Source organism: Hydra vulgaris, chromosome 10 (assembly GCF_038396675.1).
Source record: "Hydra vulgaris chromosome 10, alternate assembly HydraT2T_AEP".
NCBI classification, from domain to species: domain Eukaryota; kingdom Metazoa; phylum Cnidaria; class Hydrozoa; order Anthoathecata; family Hydridae; genus Hydra; species Hydra vulgaris.
This window is the reverse complement of record NC_088929.1, coordinates 710,001-729,382: the sequence shown is the minus strand read 5'-3', so window position 1 is coordinate 729,382 and position 19,382 is coordinate 710,001. Positions and strand designations below refer to the sequence as shown.

At 26.7% G+C, this 19,382-nt stretch overlaps 1 protein-coding gene across 1 annotated transcript in view; it reads right to left on the bottom strand.

Moving 5' to 3' along the window:
* Window positions 1-19,382, bottom strand: part of LOC136085712 (mast/stem cell growth factor receptor Kit-like) — a 62,748-nt gene that overhangs the window by 10,348 nt on the left and 33,018 nt on the right. The window contains exon 8 of the mRNA XM_065807035.1: window positions 5,288-5,505. Within this exon, the coding sequence (XP_065663107.1) occupies window positions 5,288-5,505 (218 nt within the window). The remainder of the gene's footprint in view (window positions 1-5,287; window positions 5,506-19,382) is intronic.

The window sequence follows — 19,382 nt, the reverse complement described above, 5'->3', positions numbered from 1 at the left end:
GTTGTTAAATAAAGTTGTTGTTAAAAATTTTTGTTTCTTAAATACATACAAATGTTTATGAGCAGCAAAAATTTTTACCAATAGTTTCGCGAATGTGACTATATAGTATAACTAACTCAAAAAAAAATTGTAGCTTTTGAAGAAAAATTTTAAAATTTAATAAAAACAAAACACTTAAAGAGTTTATAAACAAATAAAAAATTTTTAAAAAGAGTTACTAATTTAAGCAAATTTGTATTTTGTTACATAGCAACAAATTTAAGCAAATTTGTAATTTGTTACATGTTACATGTTAAATTTGTATTTTGTTACATGTAGTCTTTATTACTGCTTGAAATCAACAAGACACAAAGTTATTAAGAATACCAATGGGGATATTTTTCCAACAATCTGAAAGTATCATGAATAAACCATTTTTATCAGTTGGTCACCTTTAATTAACTTACTTTCCAAATATGTTCTATAGGATTTAAAACTTTTAAGAATACCAGTCTAAAACTCGATAGCTTATATTTATTTTAGAATTTGCACAATATTTTGTATTAATGTTTGGCTAGAAAAAACAGCTGGGAGGCCTTTTTGTTTTCCACATGGTAACATAAAATTCATTGTCTTTTTCACATGGCAACATATCATTCTTGATTATATACAAATACATATTATGATTCATTACATTCTTGATACAATTAAATAATTTAACATAAATTATGATACAATAAAGTAGTCAAAAGAATCACAACTGAAAAAACTCTAAACCATCGCATAACCATTACCATGTTTAACTGATGGCATTTGGTACTACGTTAAAACAAAATAAAAAGATTTTTCCCCCTTCCACCTTATCTAAAAGCCTTACTGTCCTTCCAATTTCTTAGATCTTGATGAAAATTTCTTACATTTTTTTTATTCCAACCCACATTGAATTAAGTACCTGAAAGTAATATTTCTGCTAAACAAAACTTTGATTTGTCACCAAACAAGACTTTTTTCTTTAGAAGTCTAATACAAAAGATCTTTTGTAAACTTTGTTTGAGTAAAGTGATTCTTTGATAACAATAAGTGTCTTGGCAAGGCAACAACCAAACAGATTAGGCTGATGCAGACAACATTTTGTAGTAATTTTCAAGTTACCCAGCTATATTTGATTGCCTCAATAAAACTTCTTTTTTACATTTTGCATGATTATGTTTTCAATAAAACTTAATTTTTTTCTTCCTTTACAATTAATTTTTTGAGTTATTTATTCTATAAATTTAAACAAAAGAGTAGCATTTAGTAAAAACTACATTTATTTGTAGTAAAAAGTCAAAAGGTTATAACAAAAAAACTTTTTGAATTTTCATTAAAACAATTGATATCAGAATAATCACTGACTTATAATTATGCTGCAATAAAAAAAAAATTTGACAGCATTATTGAGAAGTACAAATTATAAATGTGTTTACATAGTAATAAAAAACACTTAAGTTTTACTTTTAAATAAGTCAGATTAACCAAAAAGAAACTTTTGTTTAGGCAAACATATTACTTTCCTTTTAGTTAAGCAAATATTAAAGACAATAAAAGAAATATCAAACCAAAATTTTTAAAGTGTAATAAATATTAAAAATTTTTAAAAATTTCCAAAATATAAAACAAGAACTTTAAGTGAAATTTTTATACTTTGAAATTAAAGATGTGTAAAACACAAAACAATTGACGTGGGTAACAAAATTATTGAGGTCTGACATAATTTCGCTTCATCTCAATAAAACTATTAAGATGTGAAGCAAAATTATTGAGGTGTGACACAAAACTATTTAGGTGTGACACAGAAAATTGTCAATGGGTGACAAACAAATGTGTTAAAATGTAACGAAAAAAATTTATTTTGCTGTTTTTTAAAAACTATATTTTCTTCCAATTGAAAACTACTATTTCAGTTTATAGTTTATAGAAAAGCGTTTATAGAAAGCTGACGCTAAGGAGAAATTTATTAATTTAGGATTGGCTGATGGTTAAAATAAACTAAAATAAACCAAAGTATTTATTTGTACCATGAGCAAATATTACTACTTAAGATATACATTATGAAGAAAGTTCAAGAAGTATGGAGACAATAAAACTTCTTAACAACAAGCCCAGTGACAATAAAAATTTTCTTTTTTTATAGAAAACAATTAAGCATTAAAACTTGAGGATTCTGAATAGACTTAAAAGACAATAAAACAATTAAGCATTAAAACTTGAGGATTCTGAATAGACTTAAAAGACAATAAAACAATTAAGCATTAAAACGTGAGGATTCTGAATAGACTTAAAAGACAATAAAACAATTAAGCATTAAAACTTGAGGATTCTGAATAGACTTAAAAGACAAAAAAACAATTAAGCATTAAAACTTGAGGATTGTGAATAGACTTAAAAGACAAAAAAACTTTCATTACATTTAACAAATAAGCAGTAGAATTAAAGAAATAAAATAGTTATTGATCATCAAAAAGTAAGTTATTAGACTAAAAATGAAATAATAAAAGTTTGTTAATTAAAAAAAATCAATAATTATATAAAATAGACTCTAGTTAATAAAGTAAAGTAAATATGTTAATAATGTTAAGTAAATGTAACCATTGTTAGGAAAAGAAAGCTCTAGAAATTTAAAAAATGGCAAAAACAAGTCTTAAACTTATATTTAAAACATAACCAATACAATAAAGTTTTTTATAACAACTTTAAAAATGAATATAGTTTTATAAATTAATTGAATAATTAAAATAGTTATTTAACAAAAAAATGAAATTTTTAGAGAAAGTTATTACTCTCTTATATATTTCCAATATAAAAACAGGCCTTGTTTTAAAGCGTTAAGCATAAAGCTTACTTGGCGATTACAACTGAAGCGTTTTTGGTTAAGCGACTTTTAATCATTTTTATAATCTTATCTTTCACTTGATATGAACTCTTCATTAAGTAACTTTGTTGTCCATTGTGTACTTAAAACTAACCCTTTATATAAAAATATGATACTAAGCTAGTTGCAGGTTTGTTTTTAAAAGTAATTTTTATTCATTAAAAAAATCTACAGAAGATGGTGCTGTACCTGATATTTGTAAGAATGGTAATATAACACCTATATTTAAACAAGGGAGTAATTTGAAACAGTCAAATTGTAGACCAATATTTCTGACGTCAATACCATGTAAAATTTTAGAAAAAATAATTGCTGATAATATAATCAAGCATTCAATAAAAAACAAGCTATTACCAAAGGAACAGCATGACTTTGTGAAAGTTAAGAGCTGAACAACGAATTTTTTAGAACTTCTTGACACCTTAACTAGTGCATTATTAAACAGTATTCCAATTGATGTTTTGCATACCGAATTTCAAAAAGCATTCGACAGAGTATCACACATAAAATTATGTGCTAAGGTTTATGCTTCCAGTATTGTTGGTATGTCTCTTAAATGGATTGAATTATTCTTATAGAAAAGAAACAATGAGTAGTGATGTGAAAATGCATGGCAAATTGGGTTAATGTGTTAAGTAGAGTACCACAGGCTTCTGTATTTGGCCCAACTCCAATAAAAGATTTACCGAGCAGACTTTTTAATATATGTTGTCTGTATGCCGATGATAATAAAATAATCGCTCCTATTTATACCGAGGTTGATTCAAAATCATTTCAAAATGACATAAAAAAACTTGATGAATGGTCTGTTGAATGGAAATTGGGTTTGAATTTTGAGAAATGTAAAATAATGCATTTTGGTGCAAGTAATAAAAGATATTCTTATTTCATGAAAAATGATGATGAACTAAAAGAAATTGAAAAATCTACTATTAACAAAGATTTAGGTATTTATATATCCAAGGCTTTGAAATGGGAAAGACAAGTAAGGAATGCTGCCAGTAAAGCAAAAAATATGCTTGCAATATTAAATAATACTTTTAGGTATAAAAATAAATACCTCATGAAAATGCTTTATTGCACGTAAGTTATGCACGTACCTTATGCACGTACGTTAGCTTTATTGTATGTACGTTATGCTTTATTGCACATAACTCATTTGGAGTTTGCAAATTAAGCTTGGAATCCCTATTGTAAAAAAGATATCAAGGAACTCGAAAAAGTTCAAAGAAGATTAACTAAACTGATACCAGAATTAAGACATAATATAAATTATATAAAGGTTTTGAATCTATTGATATGAAGTAAGTGAATTTAATCAATACAACAGGGTTGTCTTTGAATGGAATAATTTACCGGAATTAATAGTGGAGCCTACATCAGCCATAGAGTTTAAATGAGTTGACTTGCAGATAATACTGAACAAGAAAAATAGGTTGCAGTTCAATTTTCAGACAACTATTGTGTTGGCTGTCATAGATATTGCCTGGTGCTCTATCTCAACAACATTTGAATTATAATTATAATTATATTTTTTCATTTTAAAAATCGGCTAATGTTGCTTATGGGATTGTAATTTTTTTTTAATGCTGTTTTTAGCAAAACGGTACTGTTGCTTTAATTTTTTTCTTTAAGTCACGGTAGTGATTTCTGATTGGTTGATTTTTTTAAATTTTATTTAAAGAATAGATGCCTAAACCAAATCCCTTAATTGATGTATGTGCGCTCTACTGCACTTAAAACTAAATCAGTCAATGTATGTACACTCACTGCGCCTATCCCTATATCAGTCAATTTAAATAAATAATAAAAATCAATGTAACTTTCAATAAACAATAATAATAACTTTCAATAAAAAATGATTAAAAAGTATTAAAAAAAAAATTTTAAGTGAAGGAATCAATCCTGGGTCACCGTGATTGGTGAATCAATGAGGTACCACAATACTAAAGATACAATGTGAATTTGTAATTCTTTTTAAGTTTGTACAAATAAAACTTTCAATATCAACCAATAATATTTGCAGCCATGACTTAAATAAACCAATCAAAATTTACTGCAGCGACCTTAAGATAAAAAATCAATTTATACTACCAAACAATTATAAAGATGTAATATTAAATCTAGTTATTTAATATTAACAAAAAATAAAAGGAAACAAACATGCCCTTATAGTTATAATTAAAAGAAGTTAAATAACATTTAAGTCGTTTTGCGGTAATTAATCTTAATGCAGTGATTTAAAAAAGTTATTATCTTTAAAAAAAAAAAAAAAAAAGAGAATTTTATGACATCAAATTCAAATTAGGCTTTTGCATCAAGCATTTATTATTTAAAATAAGGCCAGAGTAACTTTGTTTAACCAATGATGAAAGAATATTTTTAAAAAATTTTTACTTTTTACAAGTTTAACAGCAACATTAGAAGTGTTTTCTATGATATCATAAAAGTCAGCATTTTGTTTCATGTTCTTTCTATTTAAAAGAAGAGATGAACTAAGTTTTGCAATAAAAACAGTACCAAATGCTCCTTCCCCAACTTTTTTATCGATAATAATATCTTTAGGATATATCTCCCATTCATCTTCTAATAATTCATCATATCCAGTGTATTGACTAAAAGTAAAAAAAGACATTGACATGTATATATATATATATACATATATATATATATATATATATATATATATATATATATATATATATATATATATATATATATATATATTCATATATATATATATATATATATATATATATATATATATATACATATATATAAATGTATCTATACATATATATATGTATATATATATATATATATATATATATATATATATATATATATATATATATATATATATATATATATATATAATACACTAAATAATTATATATGCATTTAATTGTTATACACTAAGTTATTGTGTAATAGCTTTTATAATATGAATGAATTATATATTTTATGTATAATTTATAACTATTTGACATATTATATAAATTTATATAAATTTGTTTCCATTTGAGCAAAATAAAAAATAAAAAATGCACTATTAAATGGTCTGCTAAAAAATTTTTAATTAGATTAACACTTTTATTTTAGAATCTTTTATTGTTGTATTAATTCTTCAACTGTCTGCATTTTATCACAGTAAGAAAATATGAAATATATTTTATAAACAGTAAAAAATATTATATTTGTTTGTCTATTAAATTTTCAATTGAATGAATAAATAGAAAACCCAACATAAACGCTCGCCTTTTTCATGGCAACGCTCGTTACGTATATATTCTTGTAACATTGACATTACAATCATAGGCTTGTAACAAGTAAAAAAAGCAATTTTTTAAATTAGCGACAGTTCTAACCTCTCCACATTGATCTAATGCACGGCAAAACCTTGCGTTATTACTGCTAACAAATCAGAAGTAAAACGAGAAGATTAAAATCCATATGATCAGAAAGAAAATTATTAGATTTAATATGAGAGATTAAGTGTTTCTTAAATAAAAAATAAAAACCCTTGTTTTTGATAGTGAGAAGACTAGTTGAATGGCAGTTAGACAAGTCAGATCGGTCTCCAGAATTTTTGAAAATTAGGATAACAGATGTCATTTTTCAGCAGGCTGAAAAATAAGACTCTAATAAGCACTTTTGAAATGGTTTTGAAAGTATAGATGGCAACTTTGGAGAACACTTCTGTAAGACAAAACAGATACAGACCACAAGCTGTAAAACAGTCTAGGAAGGAAATCACTTCAGATACGAAAGCTGAAGTAATACAAATGTCAAGCAATGGATCAACCTGTTTTTTGGCTATATTAAGTAGAGTGTAATTAGTGGAATCAAGAGATAAAGTTGATGAAAAGTTTTTAGTAAATAATTCAGCTCTGCTATTAGGGGAGGTAACAAATCTGAAACATGCAAGAGAGGTGGAATAACAAACTTGCCGTTATTAATAAAGAAATCCATAAATAACCTTTTTTTGGATTTTGTGTAGTTAAACCACTTTTTCTAAAATAATTTTTATGCTGACATGAATTACTTAACATTTTTTTTATTATATATATTTGGCCTTCTACTTCAATATCAATAAACTGATTATTTTGACAAAACAACCAATTGTTAAATTAAATGAAATCATTATTATTATCCAAGTAGAATACATAATAAAGATTTTTCTTTCCATTTTGTCAATGAAATATATAACCATTATGTGTATTTATAAATACAACAAAAAATCTTCTATAAAATACATAGACATGGCTTTACTTTTCAAAACTTTCAGATTTTTTAGTAAAAATCTTATTAAAAATCTTATAAGAAATTATTATTTTTGATATTTTGTTTAATATTTGAAACTTAAAAAAAAACAATTCCTAAATTGAATGCATGTTTAGTTTTTTATTTAATTAAAGTTGTGAAAATTATAATAAATGGAGTAAAAGACATTCCTTATATCAATAAAATCATTCTTTGGTTGGATATTTGTGTTCCACAAATAAAAAAAAACAAATACTAAGTTTTTTAAAGTTACAACAGAGTAGCAACATTTAAATTATAGAACAAAAATTTTCTGAGCCAAGATAAGGTAACTTACAAGAGATTGTTACAGTACACAGTTTTATAGAGCATTACATTAAAAAAATATAAAAATATACAGTTCAACTGGTCTGATGGCAGTATTAAAAAACATGCCTACAATGTCAAATTATTTCAAAATACTGCAGATAATTCCCACAGATTTTCTAGACAAATAAAAAAGAGCAAACTTTTTTTTCCTAAACTTCCTAACACAAAAACAAGACAAATTTACAAGATATTATTGCAGTACACAGGTTTATAACACAAAAATAAGACAAATTGTGTTCAATAAAAGCACAATTTTAAAAGTCAATATTTAAACATCTTTCAATGAAGACTTTAGATTTGATAGAACAAGATCTACTATTATCTACTAATGATCATTCATTTTAATATAAACATTGTTAATTACTACAATATTACATTAAATCTTAATAACAATACATTTAAATTTCTTGTAAACCTGATAATCAAAAGATATATTAGGTTTATTAATACAAAATTTTCTGATTGATCTCATGATGAAATCAGTTATAATTATGTTTTGAACAGACTTCAGAGTTGAAGCAGGTAAGAGACTTCAGACCTGATAAACTTCACCCTGTCATGCTAAAGTATTCTTCTGAGTCATATGCACTTCCATTAACATTAATCTACAGAGAATCATTAACATCAAGCTAATACCTTATTCAATTAAGATCTACAAATAAAATTCCTCTCTTCAAAATAGGTGACAAAGCAGTTGCAGCTAGTTATAGATCAGTTTCTCCTCATTTCAGTGGTGTGCAAGGTACTAAAAGGCTTTATTTAAAACAAAATCAAAACCTATTTTTACTTTTAAAAAGTGTGCAAACAAAGCATCAACACGGATTCATAAAGCATAAATCATGCACAGCAAATCTATTCGAAACAACTGGTTTTATAACATTTTTTAAACATATTTATTCATTAACGTCCTTTGAAATAAGCTTTACAATGTTTTACAATAAAAAATTCCAATTGGAGATAGCAGAAGACATGGTTTTATTATCCGGCCCAGTTGATACAAATTTATATCTTGTATATAATACACATGCGTAAACTTTTTGTTTTATTTTTTATTATTATTTTATTTTTTTTACGTCATTATAATAACATAACTTTAAAATCCATACATATTTAAGAAAAATAGATATTGAAAAAATAAAATAAAAACGTATTCTGTCAGTGTATAAGAAATTAAGTAATTAAGGTTAAATAAAGGCTTTAAAAGTAAGTTAGTAATTGTTTATAATCAAAATTGAAAATGTGTTCTTTAATTGCTCGTTTAAAACATAGAATGGAAGTTATAGTCTTTATATTGCTTGTTAGAATCGAATTCCACAATCGTAAGGCTCGACAAGATATTGAGAAGTCAACTAGTTTTAATAAAGTTTTAGGTATGACCAAGTTGTTAATTGAGTACTTAGTTTGGTATTTGTGGTTTATAGAAATAAATTGATATTGGAAAGTGCTTGGTAGTAGTAGATTCTTAAACTTAAACATAAAAAATAGTATGTTAAGAACATTTACTTCGAAACCATTAGAATCATACTCCGGTTGATGTTGTTCTACTTGATTTTGCAAAGCCGTTTGACACAGTAGCTTATAATAGATTGTTTTTAAATTTTAAAATTATGGTATTGATGAATTAATACTGAAACGGATGAGTCTGAATGAGAGCTTAAAATTATGGATATTGGCAAATCAAATTAAAGGCTGGAATGAATAGAGAAACAATTTACATGTTTCTACTGCCTACCTACAAAGTATTATATAGGCCATTTTGCTAGCTAACTTTTTAAAGTTACAGTTTGGTCTTCTTATATGAAAATATTATATATATATTATATTTTTAATTTTAATTAAATAATTTTTAAGATATTATTTTGAATTAGAATTAAATAACTAGTTAAAGACTATGCTAATTAGAGGGGTCAGAATGTTCTTAAGAGTTTTTAAAAATTGGAATTACAGACACCATTTTACAGCAGGAAGAAAACAAGATTCAGTCAAACACTTATTAAATATTTTACAAAGAAATCATAGTTCTTGTCATAGTTTTACAAATTGTCTTTTGTAAGAAAAAAAAGTTGTCTGGACCAAAAGCCGTAAAAAAAGTTTAATTGAGAAATGATTTTACCAATGGAACTCAAAGTGATTTGAATGTCTAACAACGGGTTAACCTGAAAACCTGAAAAGGCAAGATGAATAAGATTCGTTTGTATGAACTAAAATATGTGCCATTAGATTTAAGAACAAAATAATTCTAACTTATACTGCAAATAGAATAATAAATGTAATATTATTACAAGCATTGTAATATTTTTGTATTAATAATTTTTGTTATTTTATATTACTTTTACATTTATAAGGTTACATCATTATATAAACAAATTAAATGCATTTATATTGTATACATTCATTTGTTAAGGCATTTTTAAAAAACAAAAATTTGATCAACTAATCGATTCAAAAGCATATAAAGAATATACATGTTAGGCCTTAATATGGCAAAACACGTACTTCTTGTATATAATATTGCCCTAAATTTGTTCAGCACAATAAAATTTGCAAATAGTCTTTGAGATAGGTATAAGATAAAACCCATGTAACTGGGATGGAATGCTAGACTGAGCTTTGTTAATGACTTAAATTATCTTAAATAAATAATTTGATTAAGTTAAAGAGAACTTGACTCATTCTTAGATAGAGCATAGCATCCCAAGCAATGAGCATGCTATCCTAAGCAATAAGTAAGCTATGCAGTTGTTAAAATCCAGCATTCATCATCCTAGGCAGAAAGCAATGTAACCCAGGTTTACACCTATGTCAGCTAAATAGATAAAGAAAGGGTGCGCGGCTGATTAACAGAATTGATCTGCTTACTACAAAGTGTTTGCCTAGGAGGCCTTTTAAAAGACATCTGCCCAAGATCAGTAATTTTATCAAGATTCCAAACCAATCACTCAATTTAATCAATATTCACTCATTCATTCGTTCACTCACGTATTCACTCAAGTAAGAGCCTTAAGACAGGGAAAATTTAACCCAGAATTAAATTTAAGCCAGAGTTATTTTTCTTAGCCTTTGCCTGGAAAAGCAATCCCAGCAAGGCAACAGAACATAGGGCAGGTTGTATCGGCTATGTTATTAATAGCTGGGTGATCTTGGTGATCCTTAACCTGACCTGACATATAGTAGTTAAAAGAAGTTAGATCTATGAGCCATACTTTAAAACATTGAACAGAATAATTTGGAAATGCATTACCAAAAGAACACTGGAAATAAAGGTGAGCATATGTTATGTTGTAATCACTAGATTGTAGCTAAGCTAACTCTACACCAGAGATTAAAGTAAAATCTAAATTGATAACTTACAGGTAAATGAACACTAATATTTTTGCTAATGGTGTTCATTTATCAGTTACAACTATTAGTTAATATTGTTGTGTGCAGGAAGGCTATTTATCAGGCAACCAAAAAAGTTCATGCGGTTTTGCAGAATTATAAATAAATACACATAAAAACAGTTTTAATAAAGTTTATTCTGAAAAATAGTCTCCTTCAACAAGAATAACTTTCTCCTACCCTGAAACAAGCTGGTATATTTCATTTTATAAAAGTCTTGAGTTTGGTAGCTAAAAAATTGAATTAAGTCTGAGTCCTGCTCGATTGCCAGCTTGATATCCTCGTTGTTTACAATGGATGGTCTTCCAGATCTTGGTTCATCTTCAAGGTTTTCATTTCCAGAAGAAACTTTTTTAACTTTAACTCATTAGGTCTATTACAACAACTACACTCAATAATGCTCTAACATTCCTGAAGCAGTATGCAACAATTAGTAAAGAAAAAATAAGAACCAACAACAACTACGGAAAGTTTGAAAAAAAAGTTAACTAACAACTGTTTTGATGTGACAATACCTTGCTTAGACAAAGCTAATTTTTGAAACAAATGGCTTTTAAATAGGAATCAAGGCAAACTTATCTACCACTAACTTTCTAGACATAATGTTCAATCTTGTGAAAAATTTTATATTATCCTTTCAACAAAAAAGTTTACTTTAACTCTAATCTGAGCAAAGCTTTCTCAACAAATTATGAAACAAAACATGATTTCCATCAATGACAGGTTATCCCAAAATTCTTTATGTAAAAAAATCTTAACAGCTCAAAAAAAATCCACAAAGCCAGAAGTGGAAGCGTTAAAAAGAATTGCTTTTAAAGACTTGTATTTAAAAGATAACTATAAAAATGACACAAATAAAAATTTGGTTTAACTTACCAGATATTAAAGCCTTTTGACTAACATAGGTAAAACCTTTTAAACTCTAATAGATAAACACTTCCCACCACCGCACAGTGGGCCAGAATTCACTTTTACTGGACAAAATTCATAACTAGTTTAATATTGCGGCTGTATTGACTAAAATTAGGATGAGTAATAATATGATGTCTGCGCTTCTTATGAAGGTGTTATTTTTTTAATTTGTTGCTATGAATACTAAATTTTAGGTGGCAAAAATCTAGTTTTGATATTTGCAGATATTTTTGCGAATTCTATGTTTACCAAATTTTACATAAGTACCAATATGAGGTCGCACTACAAAAAAGTGAATATATTTTTTATTTAATTGCTATGGATACCTAATTTTGCTTAGCAGTAACTAACTTTTATTAGTTGCATATGTTTTATTTGTGCTACGTATACTATTTAGCACATGTTTTATCATGAGATCGTCACTCGTGAAAAGGAAACTTATTTAAGTTTAATATGATTAACTAGTGTTATTACACGTGTTATTACACATTGCCAGATAAACTTGTTTTCCTGTTGAAAAAAATTACATTCTAGCTTAATTAATTAGTTTTTCTAAATAACAGATTTTACAAGCGTCTACAGAATTTTTAAAATTTGTATGGTCATACTGTTGCCATGTCATGATCACCAAAAATCTTCGACAAAGTATGCTACTAGTAGTACAAGCTTAACAAACATTACCTCATAACTAACTAGAATTTGAAGCTGACAAAGTTGTAACTTTTCTTTCCTTTGTTTTTAATGATGATTCTTGAAATGATAATGAAGGTCTGCCGAGTTGTTTATTTTTAATATCCTTCATTTATGTGGTATTAAAATTATTTTCAAGTCAAGCTGAATTGAAACTCGAAATCTTGTTCTTTAACAACATCGTATACAAGTATACTGTCTTCCTTTTTATGTATTGACAGACTGTTAAGTCAAATAAATTAGTGAATTTTGCTTCTTGTGACACTCATCAAGCTTTAATAAAGTCAGCATTTCAATATCTCAAATGAGTAGCCACAACCAAACCAACCAAAATAGATTATTAAATCCATTTGGTTTGACAAGTGCTATACTAATAAGAACAAAAAAATATATATATATATATATATATATAAATATATATATATATATAAATATATATATATATATAGATATATTAATGTTCAGTATATTGTTTAGTATGAGTAAGACGTATTATATGTTTTCCGCGTTTTTAAAAATTTTAAGCTTAGAAAATTTTTTGAACGCAATTACAGATTTTTTGCTTGGTAAAAGAGTTCAAACCTAAAAGAAAACCAAAGTGGTGCCTAGTGGCAGCCAGATTTATGAAATTATTAAAGCAAACATACATAAGCTTTAAAATACCTGAGTATAAAAGCAAGATGTAGCAATAAAAAAAATGTATTGTCAATTAAAAGCAAAAGTTAGACTTTAAAATATAACATATTAGGCATATTTAAAATTGCTATAAATATGTTAATTACTTACCAATTTTAGTCTAACAACTTTTAAAATCTAGATAATACATAGAGTTATAATATAATATTTTAAAAAGCGCAAAATTTTATGTAAATAATATTTATTTCCATCGATTTTTTAAACAACATTTTTCTCTTTAAAATTTTTTTTTTTTAATTTACATTTGCGTCTACTTCAACCACAGCATAAGTATATTCATTAAAACTTTAAGTGTATATACACGGTTTTAAATTGTTTTATAGTATCTTTATAATGGTTTAAAACCATTTAGACATCAAAATTCTGATTTTGGTTTTTATGCTTTTGTCCAGCCACTTGCCCACTGTGCACCATAAACACCACCATCTACCATCAAAACCACTTCTTAAGCTGTTCTATCAGAACACAACAGAAGCTTGCTATAACTATACAAACAAAATAGCAAAAAGTTATTTAAAAAAAACACACACAAAAAAAATTGATGAAACCAGCAATGGTTTTAGCTTGCAATTACAAAAGAATTGAATATCAAATCAAATTGTAGAAAAACAAACAAATTCATTGCATCCTCCCTAAAAATTGAACAAAGGGTGAGTGGAATTTTAATGGGTGAACTACTAACAGTCATTTAAGAACAAAAACCTAGCAATCACAACTATGCTTTCAAAATACTTACGGGCAGGGGCTATTCTAGACCCTTTTCGACAGCATTATTGGGCGGTATTTAGGAACCGCCCTAAAAACTTGCCTTGACTAACTCCTGATGGGATACAAAAAAATAAATAAAAATAAAACCCAATAATCATGATCCGTCATAAAAAGAGCTCTCACTTTTCAATGAAAAAAAACCCAATTTTTACCTTATAATTGCAATAGGCATGAAACTTAAATTAAGTTACAAAAGTTTTTTATTTTCTTATCATTTCTATAATAAACTGCTGCTATACAATTTGTTAAGTGAGTTTAGTAAGCTGTTTCCTTTTTTTTAACACACAGTTTTAAGTTTTTCTCTGCAGTAGATAAAAATTTTGATTTCATTTTTGCAAAAAAAGTTTTTCCGAAATGGTTCCCCGAAAAATACATACAATTATTAAATAATTTGGATTTATTTTTCATTTATATGTATTTATAAAATGTATTTATATGTAATATATGTTTTATATTATTATAATGTACTTATAAATGAAATAATTGAATACGTTTATGTATTGAATTATAAACCAGCAACTCTTTTACTATAATTTGCGAAATCATGAAAACACGACACAGCAAACAATTCTAGTAAACTTCATTTAGCTTCAAAAATCAATATTATTGAATTGTCTGAAAAGTTATTGTCTCTAATACTTTAAAACTCTATTGTGAAGGTATTGTTTTTTTTTGTTATATATATATATAAATATAAATATATATATATATATATACTTATATTTATATATATATACATATATACATATAAATATAAATATATATATATATATATATATATATATATATATATATATATATATATATATATATATTAGGGTGTCCCAAAAAATAACATTTTTGAAAAACATATGCAGAGACTCCCTTAATGTGTTCTATCTAATACAAAAATAAAAGATTTAAAATTTTTTTGAATAAAAAATATCTTAAGGGGTCCCTCAAGACCCTCGAATATTTAATGGGTCCCTAATATTTTCAAAAAAAAAGTTTTTTAAAAGTATGTCAACCTGGTACTCAAATCAAGCAAAATTATATAAAAATTTCAAAAATGATATTTAATTAGGAAAAATTTTAACTAATTTATCAAAATTGTCATAAAAACACAAAAAAAAAAGATTTTTTTGTTTTTTGTTAAAAAATATAATTTTTCATGTAATAAAACCAAAAACACCAATTCTATATTTGAAATCTATATTATTTTTGAAATTTTTATATAATTTTGCTTCAATTGAGTAACAGGTTGACATATTTTTGAAAAAATTATTTTTCGGGACCCATTAAATATTTAAGGGTCATGAGGAAACCCTTAAAATATTTTTTATTCAAAAAAATTTTTAGTCTAGTGTTTTTGTAATAGATAAAACACATTAAGGGGATCTCTGCATATATTTTTCAAAAATTTTGTTTTTTGGGACACCCTAATATATATATATATATATATATATATATATATATATATATATATATATATATATATATAGATATACATATATATAAATTTTATATAAATATATCATATATATAAATTTTATATAAAAATATAAATACAAATATGTATATATATATACAAATATGTATATACATGTATACATATTTATACATATTAGGGTGGTTCTAAACACATCATTTTTTGAAAATGTCTGGTGGCACCCCCTAAATGTGTTTTATGTAGTACATTATTACTACACTTAAAAAGTTTTTGAATAAAAAATTTTTCAGGGGTCATTCAAGACCTTTAAACATCAGATAAGCCTCAAATGTTTTGAAAAAAAAGTTTTTCAAAAGTATATCATGATGGGTCTCAAAAGAAGTGGAGTTTTATAAAAATTTCAATAAATATAAAAAAATGTTGTTTTTAGAACCACACTAATATATATATATATATATATATATATATATATATATATATATATATATATATATATATATATATATATATATATATATATACATATATATATATATATGTATATATATATACATATATATATATATATATATATATATATATATATATATATATATATATATATATATATATATATATATATATATATATATATATAAAGCTGTAAAACATTATATACGGTATCATACTATATATGATACCAAGTATGATAATAATATATTTTTAAAGAAATATTTAAATGCAAACATGTATGTATATATATATATATATATATATATATATATATACATATATATTAGGGTGCATTTAACACCCCAAGGTTTTTAAATATCCTTGTAGTCATTTTAAAAAGTTTCCTTTTGGGCCAAAATGGTATAAAATAAAATATTTTTTACTTATATTAACATTTAGGGGGTCCTCCAGTCATTTGAAAAATTCACATTTACTTATCATAGATTATAAACTGTTATTAATTTCTATAACGATTTTTCATGTTTAAGTTTGAAATAAATAATGTTAATTTAGTTTAATAATACTATATTCTTAAATTATTATATCCTTGCTGTTTGCATTTGACTGAATTGAATATTTTTAGACTTCCTTATGAGAGAAAAATCTGCAATTTTTTCCTGTTGTTTTGAATATATCAGTTGGTAAGCCAACTATCTTTTTTAATTGTATGATAAAAATTTTACGTTTTACTAATTTTTATTATTTTTGATGGCATGAGTGATATTAGAGAAATTTATTATTATATTTATTATTATTTTTTATTATATTATATATTATTGAGAAATTTAGTAGCATTAAATAACTTCTCATTATTATTTACAAACTTACTTTTAATGGCTAATGGTACTTGTGGTGGTTTTTTTTACCTTCAAATAACACTCCTTACCTTAACTGTAACTTACCTATTTTTTCAGTAGTACAATCTGTAATGGCATCTCCTTCCAATTCCTAATCCAAAGGTACAAGGAAGTTCCTTGCGATATTTGGTTAGGGTGAAGCTATTTCGCCAACCAGACGTCAAGTACTCTGTTGCATGATGTACCACACAAATGTTCCAAATAAAATCACTAATGTAAACCATTCTCAATGGGAAGCAGCATGACTAGTATTGAACCAACTAGTGGTATTTTATGGCAAAGCAAGTATTTCAATGATTTCAGAACTCAAAGCTTGAGAATGCATCATACAACTTCTAAAGGAAAATGCTAAACTCAGGGTGATGCCAAAAGAACGCAGGTCAAATGCATCAGTTGAAAGCAGGATAAATGCTATGAAAACTTTACTATGTGAAGATTTTCACTCTGGCCACCTGATGTAGAAAAGTTATTGCGAATGCTGAAGATATGGCATTTCTTCAATCCATAAAAACTAACTAAACTGCAACTTTTGGATCAATAGATAGCATATTAGATAAAAAGATTCAACAAAGTAATGAGTGAAAGCAATTTGCACAGAGAAGAGCTGTTAAAGAAAAGCAAAGAGCAGATGAAGAAGGAGAAGAAACATCAACTTGAAGCCTATTAGATACAGATATTAGCGATGAAAGTGAATGTGACATCAATTTGAGACTCCGAAGACGAGTAAAAGATGCCATTACCGTTCCTCACACACTGGGACATCTGCATTTATTTCTCATGATATATTGAAATATCCTAGACTTGTTGCTTTAGCAACACGCTTGAATATGTCTGCAGCTCAATAAGTAACATTTACAGCAGCTTTGATTGAAGAGTCACAAGGCAGCAGTTCTAATGTTTCTACTTCTTATGCTACTGCAGACAGATCCCAGAGAAATGTTGTTCAGCAATTGGCAGAAGACTATAAAGAACAATGGGTTGCACCAGACTTGGCAACTCTTCATTGGGACTCAAAATTGATGACTTCTTTAACTGATAAGAACGCGTCTGAAGAATGGCTTTGTGTAGTGGTTGAAAATGCAGAAAATTTGAAGCTACTTGGCACTCCAATATATCCATCTGGAGAAGAAAACTCAGGCAACAAAATAGCTAATATAACACTTAATCTGTTAAATTCCTGGCATTGTACAGAGTCAATTGTTAACATGACATTTGACACAACCGCCTCAAACACAGCCCACATTTCTGCAGCATGTGTGACAACCCAACAAAGACTTGGTAAAGCCTTGCTATGGTCTGGCTGTCGCCCTTATATTGGGGAAGTTGTGCTTTCACATTTATTTAAATATCTAAAAATTGAGACTTTCAGATCACCTGATGTTGTTCTTTTTTCAAAATACCGAAAGAACTTTAGTCTTATAGGCAAAATGTTTAAGAAATCGTCTCAAACACGTTTTGACTCAACTAACGGTCAAGAAGCCAAAACTTTTCTTTCCTCATGCAGCTCTGAAGTCCTGAGGGCTACTCAAGCTGAGCTTAAACTGAGACGAGATGATTACAAGGAGTTTATTTATTTATGCACACTCTTCTTACACACAGAGGATACAGAAGACAGTGTTATCACCTTTAACAGACCGGGTACATTACTCAAGGCAAGATGGATAGCCAAAGTAATCTATTCTATCAAAATATGCCCGTTGCAACAGGATATTAATGATCTTCCTCGAGGGAGTATTACAACCGCCCACCAAGTGCAAAAAATATATGATTTTGTTGTATTTGTGATACATGTCTACAGCACATGGTGGATGACGTGCTCATCAGCTGCAGATGCTTGTTGGAATGATATTCAACTCTTTCGCAAACTTTTGCAATATGAAGCAGTAAATGCTAATATTGCAAAGAGTGCCATACGTGCATTTCAGCGCTATTTGTGGTATCTAGCTGCAGAAATGGTGCCTCTGGCTCTAATTAGCCAATTTACATCATGCGCTGAGAAACGTCTGCTGGCCGACCGGTTGCTTGAAATTCAACCAGACGCACTTGTTACATCCATGAGAGGATGATATGGGACAGGTTTTGAAAAGCCACAGTTTCTTTCTAAACAAGATATCACATCATGAACTAAATTTGCAGATTTTGTTTTATTAGATTCATGGTTTATGTTTTACACACTAAAACAGCAGCCAAGCTTCTTAAACGAAGACGTTTCTCACTGGTCTGAATCTGGAGCATATCAAGCTTCAATCAATAATATTCAAGCATTAAATGTCATTAATGACTGTGCAGAAAGAGAGAATAAAATTAGCAGCAACGTTTTAATAGCTGCCAAGAATGAAGCAGTGTATCAAAATAAATTGCAAGTGATTGAAAAGGATCGTAAAAGGCAACCAGATTTAAGAAAGTCAAGCTAAAGTTTATATAAGCAACTAACTATACACTGTAAACTATTACTATTGTATTTTTAACTTTACTGTATTTTAAACTATTACTACTGTATTTTTAAATTTAACAAGTAAGCAATAAATAACTTAATAAAAATTAATAATATAATGTTTTCCAGCTGTTTTTCTTGTTATAATTGTTGCATATTACATTATTCGCTATGTTAATTCATAAACAAAATTTTGAATCA